General features: G+C 33.5%; 1 protein-coding gene and 1 long non-coding RNA gene across 2 annotated transcripts; one reads left to right on the top strand and one right to left on the bottom strand.

Moving 5' to 3' along the window:
- Positions 1 to 99: 99 nt before the first annotated feature.
- Positions 100 to 7575, top strand: LOC134539743 (uncharacterized). The gene is made up of 2 exons (XR_010076349.1): positions 100 to 275; positions 7441 to 7575. It is a non-coding gene; the product is annotated as an uncharacterized LOC134539743 (long non-coding RNA).
- On the bottom strand, positions 4328 to 15612 carry LOC134539742 (tetraspanin-33-like). The gene is made up of 7 exons (XM_063382006.1): positions 15303 to 15612; positions 15016 to 15219; positions 13735 to 13908; positions 10008 to 10139; positions 9668 to 9715; positions 7730 to 7846; positions 4328 to 4771 (listed from the first exon to the last, which is right to left on the bottom strand). Exons 1-7 carry the CDS (start codon positions 15384 to 15386, stop codon positions 4700 to 4702), a joined length of 831 nt encoding a protein of 276 aa, XP_063238076.1. The 5' UTR covers positions 15387 to 15612; the 3' UTR covers positions 4328 to 4699.
- Positions 15613 to 15866: the final 254 nt, after the last annotated feature.

The following is a 15866-nucleotide window of genomic DNA, read 5'->3' as shown; positions in this document are numbered from 1 at the left end:
TACACGGTAAAAATCTACTTAATTACGCCGGGACGTAAATAATCGGCAAAGTAATCGTTAAGATAATCGCCGATTACGATTAATCGGTAAGTACCCATAATCGCAGATTACGATTCATCGGTATCCGCATCGGTGCACCACTAGTAAGAAGTAAACAAATATTGAAGCTTGTAGAGTTTTAAGCCATTTTAAAAATATATATCTTGTTAGTGGAGGCTGTGCGTACAAGTACAACCATTATCCATCGTATTTCAGGGAACCAACACAAAATTAAGGTGCAGTGGGTAAACGTGCGGTAGATATTTGCTTTAGGGTTGACCTAACTTCAAAAAGATTAAGAAATAAAAATACCTAACAAAAAAAAAGTACTGCTTAATGAATCATTCTATTTTCCCAGGATTCTTTCGATGTATTTACTGATCTTTAACCATTCATTGTAAGTTTTCACTCATTATAAAGACTTTCATGATCACAGGCTTAGTAAATATCACAGTTCATATTTAAATATCAATTTCACAGTATTCTAAGGTTTTGGAAGTGCATTTTCTGTGTTTTTAAAAAGTTAAAAATTCATGTTTTCGGGAGAAAAAAAAGGGACAGAAATTCAAATTATCACAAATGCTATTATTGCATGTTCCTACTGATAAAACATCTACCTAATAACATCCAAGTTCAGTACTAACATAAACCAATAAAATATTTTTTTCTGTTTGTTTAAAATAATGTAACAGCTCCGCTTCAGTACAATATTTTCTTCTAATTACCTTCAATTGCATTTACTTCTTTTAACAATCAGTGTCACTGATTTGAGAAAGTTGTTTCAAACTGAATGTTGTATTTTGTTCTCAATTTTATATTGGTTTTCTGTGGGGTATAGGGTAGTAGTAAAAGGCAAACTTTTTCATTACTTTTGACATGCAGATTAACAATCAGCCTTTCATAACCACATTAATCCTCTGCATCACAAAAATGTAATGGGATAGAAAGGTGATACCCTAAATTATTTCCATTAAATAATTTTTAATTCTGCAATAAGATTTGCTGTGTCTGTAGAACTTTGTTCAATTAGACATTACCCAGATGCTTGCCATTTAATCGTAAATAATTTCTTTATTATTTAAAAAAAAACTGCATGTTCACCTGCAACTCCAAAGGCTTGTTACCAGTGTTGGGAAGCACTTTAGATAGGCCTGTGCAATCATCAGTTGTTTAGTTCAAATCGAATACAAATGCCAAATTATTCTCGAATATCAATGTTGAATTTTAGTAGTAAGATTGACAATAGTGTCGTGGATTTTGGGAAATTAGACAAATGATACTGATACTAAAGTGAAAGGCTGATTTGGTTAAGTAACCTACAATTATATGGAAAATGTTTGTTTAAATATTTAAATTATGATATAAAAAATGATTTAATTACAGTAGACTCCCAATTGTCCGGGGTAATGACTGGCAAGGGGCCCACGGATAATCGAAAAACACAGTTAAAGCGATGACAGGGGAAAAAATGATTTAATTAAATTTTTTTTATCCCGAGTGTCGATACTAACACTTTAACACCCACTCCTCATAGCAACATCCAAATTCGTTTCAGTAAAACATTGCACTAATAATAAAACAGTGATTAAACAACGTATTTTTAAATTACAAAAAAATATTGAACAGTCTAAAATTAAAATTTAAAAAAATCATGAAACGCTTTGTTTACATAATATGGCTAGGCATTTCTAAGTAGGCGCTAAAAACATTTCAGTTACAAAATAATAATGCTTTTAATATACAAGATATATTTGATTTCTAATAGGATTTCAAAATAACATAAAAACTTGAGTGTGTTGTATTATAACAAAAAATTATTTAACCTGTTAACGTAATTCCAGACTCTGTTTACAAAGTGCGTTACTGCCTTGATAAGCCACTAGCGCAGCCTGTTTAAATGTCGAGTACCACTCGTTTGCATTTATTAGACATTATTGTCAAAATATTCCTACAGAAAACAATACCACACAAAGCAAATGCTGACTTAAATCTACGCGAGCCAGTATTAGTCGCGTGCCATGCAGCAGCGGCGCCGCGTCTGCGCTAACCTGAGCCCGGTTCACAAGGTCGCGTGGAACACAAGCGTGCACGGTTAACAGGGGTGCATTTATGATTGCTCCTGCTGTTTTGAAGTTCATGACGCATATTAATACTTACCAGCTATGCATGTAACGTGTTTGACAGCATTATTCGTTGAGAACCACAGCATCAAATGCTCAGTCAGATCAATAGATTACAAATATAAAAAAAAAGTCAAAAAGTTATTTTCGTTTTTATGGTTAATGGAAGTGAAATATGGCACGGTTAATCCACAAACCGGATAATCCGCACCCGGATAATCGGGAGTCTACTGTATACAGCTAACCTAACTTAATCTAACCTAATCAACCAACCTTTAATTTCAGTTCATATTTGTCTTATTTTCCAGTTCTGCTACTATACATATTGATCCAGAAAATATTTGCAAACTACATAATACCATGAAATCTGATGTATCTATTCACGAAATACTTGAATAATTTTTAATGTGGTATTCCAAAATCAGTTATTAAATGAGTTCAAATTTACATTTTTAACCCTAGTTAAACATGCATTTTCATTGATAATGGCAGCCAGGTAACCAGCATTTTAGTACAGCAATATTTGAAAAAAATTATTTCTGCTAATTTCATCTGAAATAATTATTAACTTTTTTTTTAAATATATATTTTTTGTCGCATCAATTTTGTCATGAATACATACAGCAAGTAAGCTGCTACAGTGTCGCATAGTATTAGATAAACTGTGAATTTCAATTTATAAGCCACTCAAACTATGGCATTTTTGAATGATTCACGTGATTTTTCCATCACTGTTTTTATTAAGACTGAAAAACAACTTTGAATACTTGTTGCATGGTCAAAACAAAACATCAAAAAAGGGTATTTATATCATACAAATGACTGAACCCCAACAGTGAACGTTGATATAAGACAAACTCACTAGGAATTCTGTCGAATATTCATAAGCAAACAAATATTTGTTATTACGAAGTGTTAGTATTAGAGGTAGAATTGAATATGAGTAGTTTAGTTTATTATTCATGTTTGAACATTCGCACAGGCCTGAATTAAGACCATATGTCATACATACATATTTCAACTTGTTACGTGATGAATCTGCAGGAAAAGTTTGTCGATCGAATTCAGAATCGTCTTGTTTATAAATGTATCTATCTTTAGTGTACTTGAAATAATTTATTGTAAAAATACTGGTCCAAGAACAGCAAGAAGTAATTTTATTAGAGCTGTGCCGATACAAATTGGCAGAAGCTGATTTGGCCGATATTTAGTTGAATTGGTGTTACTGCCGGTTCACGATGCGCTTTTTAATTTTTGCCCAATATTATTGAAAAATTAAAGTGCCTGTCATGACCTAAAAATCTATCAGTGCCCTTTTCCCTTTTCGTACTACATACTTTGAACATTATTTATTATCTACGTGTGCCAGCTGTTTATATGAAACTAACATCCCATGCTTTATTTAGAGCATTGCTACCACTACAAACAGACAATACAAACTGCTTAAACGGCAAAGAAATGTTCGTAATATTGTGACAGAGACATTGACATTTGACCGAGTGTACGTAGAACTATGGAGTTCATCCTACAGGTCATTGAACCCGCGAATTTTTCCGGTCCCTATCAATCAGTAAGTTTATGTTTCATTAAGCAACTACAGGTTGTCAACAAATGCAAACCAGCTAAAAATAAGATTTAAAAAATGAGAAGTTATGTTCTGTTTATAAACTAAAATACATGTGCAGTTGCATTGTATGCTTTTATTAGAATTAATTATTTTGGTTGATTTAATAAATTAATAAAAAAATTTCACCAAAATTTGCTTTCTCTTATATAGGTTTGGAATCGATAACAGCTGTAACGGCACATCTGCAAAATTTTGTGAATCGGTACAGCTCTAGATCCTATCCACTTCCCCAAAGACATCATAGCCCTTACCTATTTCTAAAACCATTCAGAAGTGTTCAGTTTAAACATGTATCAAGAAAGCACCCCCCCCCCCCCTTTTTTTTTTTTGCAAGTGCAAGTTTGAGGTGATATCTTTGCTCCAAACCTATGGCTAAAACTCAAATTCAGTGAAATTTAATGTGCATTAAAAATAAACCTGGTGATAATTGATAGAATTCTTGGCATTGAACCACTTGCGCAGATAACATCTGAAAACTTACCGTGGACTTAACTTGATTCTGTGTTGCGTAAGTGCACAGAGCAAGGAACCAACTAATAAATATAAAATGAATCACTTTATTAAAAAGGCTTATAATTCAGTATATCCTTGACACAAGCTAAATAAAAATACAGTTTACATATTTAATGAAACTATTACAGATACGCACATTCACATATTTGGCTCATAAACTATACATTCATATTGCAAGTAGAAATAAACACAGACATAATATGGACTAGTTGAAAACAACTAGCAACCCATTGCTCTCTCCTTTTGGCGAGATGCCGCATGTTGGATACTTGGCACGCACGCCAACGCGCTCACATCTGCAGCATTTAGTGTGTATGATGCTTGCCCAATATCAGGCTTGATCAGTCCTCGGAGCCTACCACAAAGTGACATGCACTTATCCGAGATGGTAGGCAATGTTTCAAGTGTTCCATCTGGACTTCTGCAGGTCGATCTGGCCCTCCAGCGTCTTCGCCAAGTAGATCACCAACAACTGAAACAAGTCAATCACACATTATTGTCACTAAAATTATTTGATAGTACATATATCAATCTTTAATTACATTTATTACACACAAATTAATTCACCAGACTGAACCAGCGAGGGGAATAGCACAGGTTTGATTTCCAGCAAGTCCCTTCTGTTTGTGGAAAAGTGCCGCACATATCAATGTTCTCAAAAACAGACTACAACCCAGCACCCACCTAACCTTACATGAGGATGACAGTGCATCCTAGGGCAAAACATCAAACTCATTAAAAATAATTTCATGGACTTATGTCATTGCTGGTGTACACTGGTTGTCATTGACAAAAAACCCTCAAAAAAGGACATGAAAACCAGTGCAAACTGTTACGGGTGTAACTATGACGCTGTATCATTTTCCCTTCCCTCCCGGACGTGTCTTCGTAATAATGCCTAAAGGTAAGCTTCCCGCAACACTGCTCTTTCTGCAGTGGTTATACAATATCGCTGACAGTGTAGGCTATTCCGCATTGCATTACGTCATCATCACGTTGCTCGGACCCTCTTCTGGTGCAAGGCATTGGACAATTGTTCTTGGCGGTGCTCAGTGAAGAATTTCTTTGACCCACCAGGTATATAAACTCCTTCAGTGAGGGAGGGAGCAGTTGTGGGGGGGGGGGGGGGGGGGGAGTTACATCCAAGGAAGAAACCGCTAAAAAACAGACAGCACCGAAGCCAACACCACACCACCGTAACTGCCGCCCTGCTACGCAATGTCATGCTATTCACGACACCCTGCGCAACAAAGTGGGGACTTAGGCCCGAATTCAGAGTTGACCTTCTAAAGCGCATCCAACTCTCATTCATCTGGCAGACTCTCCACCTCTCATACTTCAAAAACGCCTTTCGAATGACTGCCAGCTGAAAGCTTGTTCCCATCCACTTTCAGTGAAGATCTGGCAACATGGCACAAAAATTTTCTTAGATCAAGTACTTGGAGTGTGTGTGGAAAAGCGCCCTATTTCATTTCGATTGTCTTTTGTTTGCTCTCCCGCTGAAAATAATATTTTGTTTGGACTGGACACGAGGTTAGGGTTACCAGACACTGATAATAAAAAAGGACGACATTCATCTCGCAAAAGGAGGACATTTCACAAAAAAGGAGGACAATATATATTTTTTTTAAAAAAGCCATGAATTAATTACAATGGAGTACGATATTTTACAATGTTTTGGCATTTAATACAGTTTCAGTATAAAGAATCAAACAAACTACGCATATACAGCATATTAAAAACACGTGCTTCTGCATGTGCTGCTACCTGTCAAGCTGTCATAGTACTACTTACTAGTGGGATGACTGCGGACAGCGCGCGCTTTGCCCAGAGTGTAACTGCAGGAATTATCTCACTTTATAAAAAAGCCCGACATTTTGGAGCATTAAGGAAAATCCGGCCGGACGCAAAAAAATACATAAAAAGGAGGAAATGTCCTCGTTTTGCCGGACGTCTGGTAACCCTACACGAGGTTGAGAAATTTTCTTAAGATGGATATGTTGCCTAAAATTATAGTGTTTTCTCCAGATGAAAAAGCGATTATTTTTGATCTCGTGAGAAAGCACAAAACCATAATCGAAAACAAAACAAAAAAAACAGATGCAGTTTCTTACACAGAAAAAAAATTGTGTTTCGAACTCTTGATCCCGACAAAAATCAAACGGGTCTGCTAAATTTCTTATATACCTTCGCGGAACTGGATTTTCATTTTTAAGATCATCAAAAAATTCAAAAACCTAGTCAATGTGATTTGGAAATTCATCCAAATCTTCTGCCATCGCTACAAAACACGTGTCTGATGCACACTTTGCGAGCGAAACGATTTCTTTAAAAACTCATATTTAATTCCAAAACATATTTTTATTTTACATACCTGCCATATGACAAAAATGTTTTAAACAATTACAAACATACATGAACACGTTTTTATGTGGGAATTATATATTAAAACCATCAACTGCTCCGCCGATTTTCAACTGAACAGGCATTCGAATGAGCTTCAGACTACATTCACTTTCAAGTGGTTGGCTCTCCTTATCCAGCAGTCAACCAACCACTGAAAAACGTCTCTGCCGAGCAGCTTCAATGGAAAAGCCTTTTGGTGTGTGGATAACCGTCGAAAGAGCTCTCTGAATTCGGCCCTTAGCCTCCAGCACCGTTAAGATCCATCTTGGTTATAATTGGGGACGGAAAATGCAGTGTCCGGGGCAAGTCGTAGCTGGATTTACTGTGAATGTCAAAGCGGAATAATTAATTTTTTGTGCTCATAAGAAGAAAATACCAATTTTCTTGCTGAAAAATAATTAATTTTTTTAATTTAAAAGTATGGTGGGTTTTTAAACACACATTGATAAAAAAAATACTGTCATTTTTCAGATTTAAATTAGAATCATCAATAATAAAACATGAGTAACTTCATTAAAAAAATTGCTTACCATTTATTATGTTATAGATGATACCAAAAAAATAAAAAAATAAATTTTTTTGCACATTTAAAATAACAGTTTTGCCCATGGAACAGCTTTAAATTCTTAGATGCTTAAATATTGTGTTTTGAAAACACTTGTGGAGGCTGTGATGATTATTATGTATTTATGGTTTATAATGCTGTTGCTTAAATTATTTTCTGTTTGTTTCCAGCATTTGCTGCTGGAGAGCAAGTAAAGTTTGGAATGAAGAAGCACTGACATTAACAAGACAACATGTGAAATATCAAGAATATCATGTGAATTTTGTTGTTTGTTTCACGTTGTCAATAAATTGGTATTGCCAGCATACTTTTCATTCAATGACCAAAAACTATTCCTTGTTGAGGACAAAAGTACAAGCAATGGTGTATGTCCATGAAAATATTTCAGGAATCACAGAAAGAACCAACCTGGTGATTGGTACACAGGTATTATCCTGAGCTGCAAGTTATATAACAGACCTGAGACAGAGCGACTCCCAGGGCAAAGCCAGCTATGGTGTAGAGGTTCCTCTCTGCCCAGGAACGCACAATCTCGATGCAGCCACTGGTCCAAACCTTCTTCCCTGCCTCCGCCACCTGTACAGTAGTGTTCGGCACCCACTTCTCACTTCCAGATAGTTCTGTTTTTATTTCCACAGGAATTTACAAAATTACAAAAGATTAAAATATTTAATTTTATCATCACTTTACAAAAACAGAAAACTAGCAATGCCAATAAGTAGTATAAAATACATATTTCACATTATTTGTACAAAATGAACTTAAAAACTATTTGTCATTTTCTGTTTTTACTTTTTACAGTTTTTTTTTTAGGTATCATATTTATCATTTTACAAACAGTATAAAGTTTTACTCTGAATTTTAATGTCTCCTATGATACATTTATTCTTAGCAATCCTGTTATGATTTATATTCTGCATTATGATGTTTTATGTGTTTTCTTTTGCCCAAATTTATTTTAGGTTCAACTTTGATTAGTATTTTACAGTACTGTTTGTGGTGGAATTATGGTAAAGTGGGACACACTGAAGTCATAGTGAACAAATAAACATGCCGTCTATCAGGACATTCTGTAGAACCGAGAATCAATTTTTCAGAATTGGAACCAAACTGAGAAACCGGAAATAAGGTGAACAGACTCATCACTAGTATTATATTAATTTCTGAAAGTTAAATTTATGTACAAAATCTAATTTTAAATATACGTGGTACATAGTGTTCTTTTTCAATCTCATAAGTTTTCTATTCTTAACTTTGATATGATATCATAGAAATTTTGTCGCATGTTGAATGGGTTGTAAATTTTTTTTAACCAGCAGTTTTATCCTGCCTGATTTCATAAACATTTTCAAATAATTAAGTTAATTAAGTTTAAAACTAGTTAAATCATTTTAGTTTTTTACCACTGAGTTAGTTTAAATGTTATTGGGTAACGTGTGGTAGCTGTCCAGTTTGGCGGTTGCCTTGATGCAGCACACAACCAGCTCTGGCACTTCTGCAATGCCACACATGCATCTACCTCATGCGCATTGCTCAGTACCTGGTGTTTTAATGTCTTCATCGCTTCAAATTGTTCAAGTTCCTTTTATTCCAGGTTTGTATTGTTTTGAAATGTTAGTATTCTCATTGTTTTGGTTGTCTGCTAAAGGTTGGTCACTGCATGGCATCTCTTATGTGGGGATGCCTGCTGCATGACACATGCTAGAGTGACTGTGGCTTTGGTTCGGTGATGTGCGAGAATCAATATGTGTCATAGTTCTGCTCAGTGAGACTGTAGTGTCGTGGTAAAGTCATCATTTTTGAGATACAGTTTCAGCGTTGCTATTTCCTAAACTTAAGATTTTTGTAGGTAATTTACCTCCCTCCTCCCCCCCTCTTTTCCCTCAAAACTGGTACTTACTTTTTTTGGCCGTTTATAATTCTTGAAAGTTTTTAGATTTTTTTTTACCATTTAGTAGCAACTGGCTAAGCTTGCTTTAGCCAACAATACTTTTTTTTAAATGTTTTTGTTTTTGCTAAATAAATTTTATTTACACATATCCTGTTTAAGATCCTTTCAAACTAACTCTTTTTCTTTTTGGCACTTAATAGCACAGTAAACTATTCCTATATCAGTGATTTGGTGGTTAGGTTACGATGGATGTGACAACCAATGAAAGGCCAGTTTTCACATCCACACTCCATGTTCTCTCACCTTGTGCTGGTCAGATGATTCTGTCTCTGGGACCAAGTGCATCTGCTCATGCACTTAACTTGTGAAGCTTATGGTTGGAATCCATCAGAACACAAAGTATTAATTTAGCCTATAGCATTATACAATCCTTAATAATCTAAAAAAAAATCCTAATTTTAATTCATACTTAATCTCAAATAACATTTTGAAACAGTAACACTTACAGATAATTCTTGAACTCCATAACCACACATAATGTTGACAAGTCCACTCTGAAATAAATAAAATACACATCACTTATGTTTGTTAATTCAATGCAGTTTTTATAAAAAATGTCAAAGAAAATGCAGTTGCAAGTAAATATCAAAAAATTAATCAAAAATGAAAAAGTAGTTTATGAAGATATGGTTGGTGCACCTTTGCTCAGAGCACACATATTTAATGATTGTATTAATTGTTTTCTATATGGTTGTACATTTATTTAATTATATATTAAACTTCAATTAACTTTTGTGATCAAAAAAACATTCAAGACAGCAAATATTTATAAACTGAAGAACTTACAGAGATGTCTGTGGCATTGATGCAACAGGAGAAAGGGACACCACAGTGCTCAACGCTCGGCGAACTGCAGTTAAAATACTCATTTTTCGCCCAGTCCATGTAGCCTTCCGTGCTGAGTCCACAGCATCGGAACTGCGAAACAACAGACCAGCACTGGATACACATCAGTTTCAAATATCATCATATATTTTCACAGTTAACAAATTTATATATTTCTTGTTGAATCTCTTTGTTTTGCTGCAGAAGTAGAGCAACAGCAAGACTTTCTTCAGTATTCTATTGACTAACAATTAAAGGCCAACCCCTTTTATTAGCTTAAACATTCTGCCCCTTCCCCCTTCCCATATTTCACCAAACTCGTCTCAATTTCTCTTCTCTGTATAACTTTTTCCAAAACAGAGACTACAGGTGTAGCTGACATGGACATGCCAACCAAAGCAATCTATTCCACAGGGTTGTCAACTGGTTCAAGTATTAACTGAATGTTCAAATTTAAATGTAAAAATGTATAGTCTTGTGTTACATGCCATTGTCCCATAATAATAATGTAATTTTATTTTCAAATCTGTATTAATATTTCTGCATTTCAACTTAGAACCAAAGGCAGCAACAAGTACTTCTTTTGATTGAAATTGCATCAGCAATAATAATAAGCCTAAATTTGAACAAAGTATCACATGAAAATATTCAAATAGTATTGAGATCATAGGTGCAGAGACAATTTCAAGTTGAAGGATATTTATTTACTTACTTATTTATTTTATTTTATTTAAATTTTGTACCATGCCCACCAAAAGTCTAGAGACTTTAGCGGCTGGCACAAACAAATAGAATACATAAACAAATAAAAGATAACAGTAAATACCAAAAACAAAGGATAAGACAAACAAACAGGCAGCACAAGGACAACTAATATACATATAATAAAATACAAAACACAGACCAGACACTGTTACTCAGGAGGACAAGACAGAAAACAAAACAGCAAAAATTATCAGAACAATAAGCAGAACTAATACTACAATTGTTAAGCAACAGAATTGTTATATATTTGATAAATTAGAACAAGTTAATTAAGCTAATTTAATCATAATATATATATATAATGTTTTGCTTTTTATCCAGTATATCATATTTATCAAGATTATTATAGTTAGAAATTAATCAAAAAATTAAATCATTCCTCATGTAAGATGTGCGCAAGATATTAATCAACTATTAAATTGTGTAACTCTTATTCCTGTATTGTCCAGTATATACATTAATTATACTTACAGTTAATATCCTTAAACACATTTTTTTTTTCTTCCCCTTGCAGTAATGGTTGCTACAAAAATATTTTAATCAAATCTTGAACATAATATGTAAAATGTATGAAATAAATACGAAGGAATTTAATAGTGATCATGGTACAAAATTTTGAATTATTTTTCTATCCTTCTCAACACAAAGCATCTTATCAAACATTGTTTTAGACAAAGTTTTGGAAAATAATTATGATATTTACAAACAGATTTGATAAGGTGTCTACTAAAGCAGTTACTTTTTTTTTGTCCGGGGAAAATTATTTTCGAACCCATGCATTTATGGCTGGTCGTATCCAAAATTTATTTAGAAAATATTTTTTGGCATTAGGTACTCCGAGTTATCATACGTTAAAACGGATGCGATATTATTCATATTATGGGAGTTGTTGTGATTTTTCTGTTTTTCAAAAAATCTTCCCCATTTCGACCCAATTGTTCGGATTTTTCCCATAACTTACTCAACCGAGAATTTCCATTACCGTATTTTATTTATCATTTTGGACATGACTTGTCCAAAAATACTGCATTTATCAAGCCCATGAAAATGTGATGTATATATGGGATCTTTAGAACATAAAAGAAAACTATAAGAAATTTTTGTCTACAATAGATAGTTTATATTTGAAATTTACATAAAAGTGGCATTATTACAAATTTATATGTGTAATAGTATAAAATATTATAAATTACGATATGATTTCTTAAAATGCTTCTTGTTCGATCCGAATTACAAAGACACACATCTCCTGAAATTCGTAATGTGTTAGAGATTTGGCAAAAGCGCGCGCCATAAGCCGTGTACTGCAATCTAAGAGTGGGACGGGCTATAGCGGTGCACTATTGAAATATTCTGTGCCGTTATGTTTCCTAACCTGTTATTCAAAATGTTTAAAATGAAGCATGCTCACTTCTAATGGATTATTTGAACACGGTTCCTACAGAAGTTGAGATAAGGATATTTTCTGACAATTGTTCTGGCCAGAAAAAAACCACTCATTGGCACGTTTGTTCTTGGCTTTAACACACACTGGTCGATTTAATAAAATAAACAGTTCTTCCCCATCAGGAGTCATTAGTTTCTCCCCTGAGACCGAGATTATTCAATGATTAAAAGACAGCTGAGGAAGCATGACCGTTTATATTCCTTCAAAGATATTACTGAATTAGTAATCAAGAGCAGTAACAATAAGTTTATGGTGGCACATGTAAAATCGGAACACATATTAGATTACAAAGAATGGTGGCCTCAATATTACAAAAAGTCTGTCGTTTCAGAAGAAACGCGCCCTAGATCAGTTCCGAAAAATGATAAGCAACAGTTTGGCATAAGTTCCTTTATGCATTTTTCTTTTAGTCAAGAAATGCCTGGAACAATTGTTGCACGAAAATTTATCAATGGTATGGTACTACATACTTTTTGTTTGCGGCAAGCAATGACAACCCCCGAATTTCCACCATGTATTGCTTATCCAAAAGGAAAAGTCCCCCATTAAAAAAAAGAAACTAAATGACATAAGAAAACTTTTTCCCTACTTTCCCGAGGAGCATAAACAATTTTACATTGATATTTGTAACTGGCCAACAGCTGAAAATATTGATTTGGAAGTACAAGATGATTAACTGTATACATATAATTTATTTTTTGACATATTGTACTTGAGTAAATAAACTAATTTGTAGTAAAATATGACATATTGTAACTTCTTTACTACCATTTTATCTGATAGTTAAGAAACAATTGAAAATAATATCAATACTAAAATAACAATACAATAAAAAAAATGTGCAATAAAACACCTCCTTTCCATGCAAAAAAAAAGCTTCAGTCCAACAAATATTTTTTTTTCCCGACAAACTATGCACAAGAACAGTAGTAATATAGATAATTCATATGAGTGGTGACAGTATTAGGTACCATATAAAAAAAAGTGTTATTGTATTATTAAAATCTTAAGGCACTTACAGTTTTTTATGTTTTTCTCAAAAAAAGTTATTTAGGACTGAAGCCCTTTTTGCATGGACCGATTCATGTGAGAAAAAAATTAATGTGTACAACCACAGACTTTCAACTTCATTTGCACAAAGGGATGGGGAAGAAGAACCACCATCTTGCAAGAACTCATACATTCTTATGACTATGGTATTTTAAATATGTAGCACTGATCCAAACCAACCATACTTTTCACTACAGTTACAATCACCTAATACATTTTTCCCACGTTTCTTAAAATTATAAATTTTCTTGAGTTATCATTTGCAACATTTCTTAGAATTTTTAGCCCATTTTTACTTAGAAACCAAGAATGTAAACCTCCTTGTTTAAGTACATAATGAACTATTCATCACTATGTTTCTGTTCCTGTCTGAAACTGTACGGGATTGCTGGCTTGAGCCGCAAGCGCGAGATGCGGGCCACTCACCTCTTGCTGAGCAAAGTCAATGAGGTTCTGCAGGTCGACATCCTCGCGATACGTGTGGATGATCTTGTCGGTGAATGACTCCTCCAGCACTGACTGCATCGTGTGCGGGAACACGAATCCCATGATGGCTATAGCCATCTCCAGCAGGAAGAAAATCAGCAGACACAACGAGTACTGCACAGTATCAAACACTTTGCCACATTGTCCAGTAACTGGTAGTGTTTCAGCACATTTTTACATTATTACTATGATAATAAAAATGGTTTTCACACTGATTTTTACAATCTTATTTTGTGGCCCCCTGTGCCACTATCAGCTGGATATTTTGTAAATTTGCACAATATTTTTTAATTAAATTTTTTGGCTTATATTCTGATTATAATACTTTTAATTGGTAAGTGTAAAAAATATATTTTTATAACAACATTCCAAAGTTTTTAAAGAAGCTGATAATTATTGGTAATTGTATGAATGAATTAAATATTTGTTAAGTTGGCAATACGAAGACTCCACAAACTGTGAGAACATTCAGTGGAAATGATCCAAAGGTATTTAGTTTTTAATAAATAGTTTTAATTTTTCAGCAAATAGTTTTTCTAAGTGTTAGGTTTAACATTATAATATTTTTATAATGGCTACTAATAAATACATTATATAATAGAATATTTAGGATTCTAGTACATATATAAAGAAACTCAAAAATTAATTTCCTACAAAACTAACTTTGTGAAAACTAAGCAAGTCCCAGTAAACCCCCCCCCCTCCCCCCAACCAAAATACAGTGCTTGTCCGTTGATAATGTATGTATGGGTGGGTGGTAAAGTCAGAACCACAATTTTCATTACATTATTAATGTTCTTAGGAAATAGTGAAGCAAACTATTCCATGTTAGGTCAACCACACATTAAAAATAATACATGAACAACAGTTACGTATTAGACAAAAATAACTTAAAAAATTGTGACTACTATCAAAAACTGTTTAAACAAATCACTCAATAAAAAACCATTTTCAATTTAAAAAAAAAACACTAGTAATGTTTCAATGTTCCTTCTAAGCATAAGATAAAGTATTAAATAAAATTACTAAAAAAAGTTATTCATTAACTTATCTCACTTTGTTAAACATTTATCTCGAGCAACATTGAAAGTACTCAAATATACAATTTTTGGATATTATTTTATACTTAGGAAGTCACAATTGTCAACAATTACTACTATAATTTCAAAACAAGACATATATAAACACACTATTACAAATTATGCAGCAAGAGTAACTTACAAATTTCAACAGGCAGGTGTTTTCCCTCAGTGCACCCACACATCCAGTGAAACTGACAATAAATATCACATCGCCAGCAATGACCATCACTAAGGATATGTTGAGAACTACATCGTAAATAGTGTCAACTTTCAGAAGACCTGTTGTCTGCCACTTCTCCACAAAAGCGTATAATCCAATACCAATTAGAAGTCCCCCTAAAAGCTATAAAAGAAAAAAGAATACACTTATTACCAAAATTTTCTAATCGTTACGACAGGAAATATTTTTTAAACGAAAGTACTTACCCAAAATACAAAATTCAATGTAAATATCATGTATTTCACACACGGACTAACGTATGTGAAATTGTTTGGAGTCCTCCGATTCATTGTTCCCAGAACAGTTGCAAAGTATTTTCAGTCACTCTATGAACACGAATTCTTTCATTAAACTACAAATACGCACACACAATATACAATTTAATAATCACTATCCATTTTCCTTCCAAAAGTATTCAGCATGGTCAGAAACAGTGCAGAATACAGAAAATAAAATTTTGACAACAGCAAAACAAACAATTTACTCAAACAGCCACAAATATGACAACTGTTCCATAGATATAAAAATACAATATTAACGGTATTGTTGCTAAGGAAGTTATTTTTTCATATTACAACGAGTTATAATTTCATTGAATAATTATTACAGGTGACTAAAGGACAATTACAAAACAATGTCATTAACAAAAACTTAACTAATTGTTGTTTAAATTTACCTAACATTTTCAAACAAATATTAAACATATCAACTTCACCCAAAATGAATTGCGTTTCCCTAACTTTAGGTTTAACTTTATTGAAGAACATTGG

This window comes from Bacillus rossius, chromosome 15 (genome assembly GCF_032445375.1).
Source record: "Bacillus rossius redtenbacheri isolate Brsri chromosome 15, Brsri_v3, whole genome shotgun sequence".
In the NCBI taxonomy this organism is placed as follows: domain Eukaryota; kingdom Metazoa; phylum Arthropoda; class Insecta; order Phasmatodea; family Bacillidae; genus Bacillus; species Bacillus rossius.
Note: the sequence above shows the minus strand (reverse complement) of the source record. Positions and strands in the feature narration are given on the sequence as shown.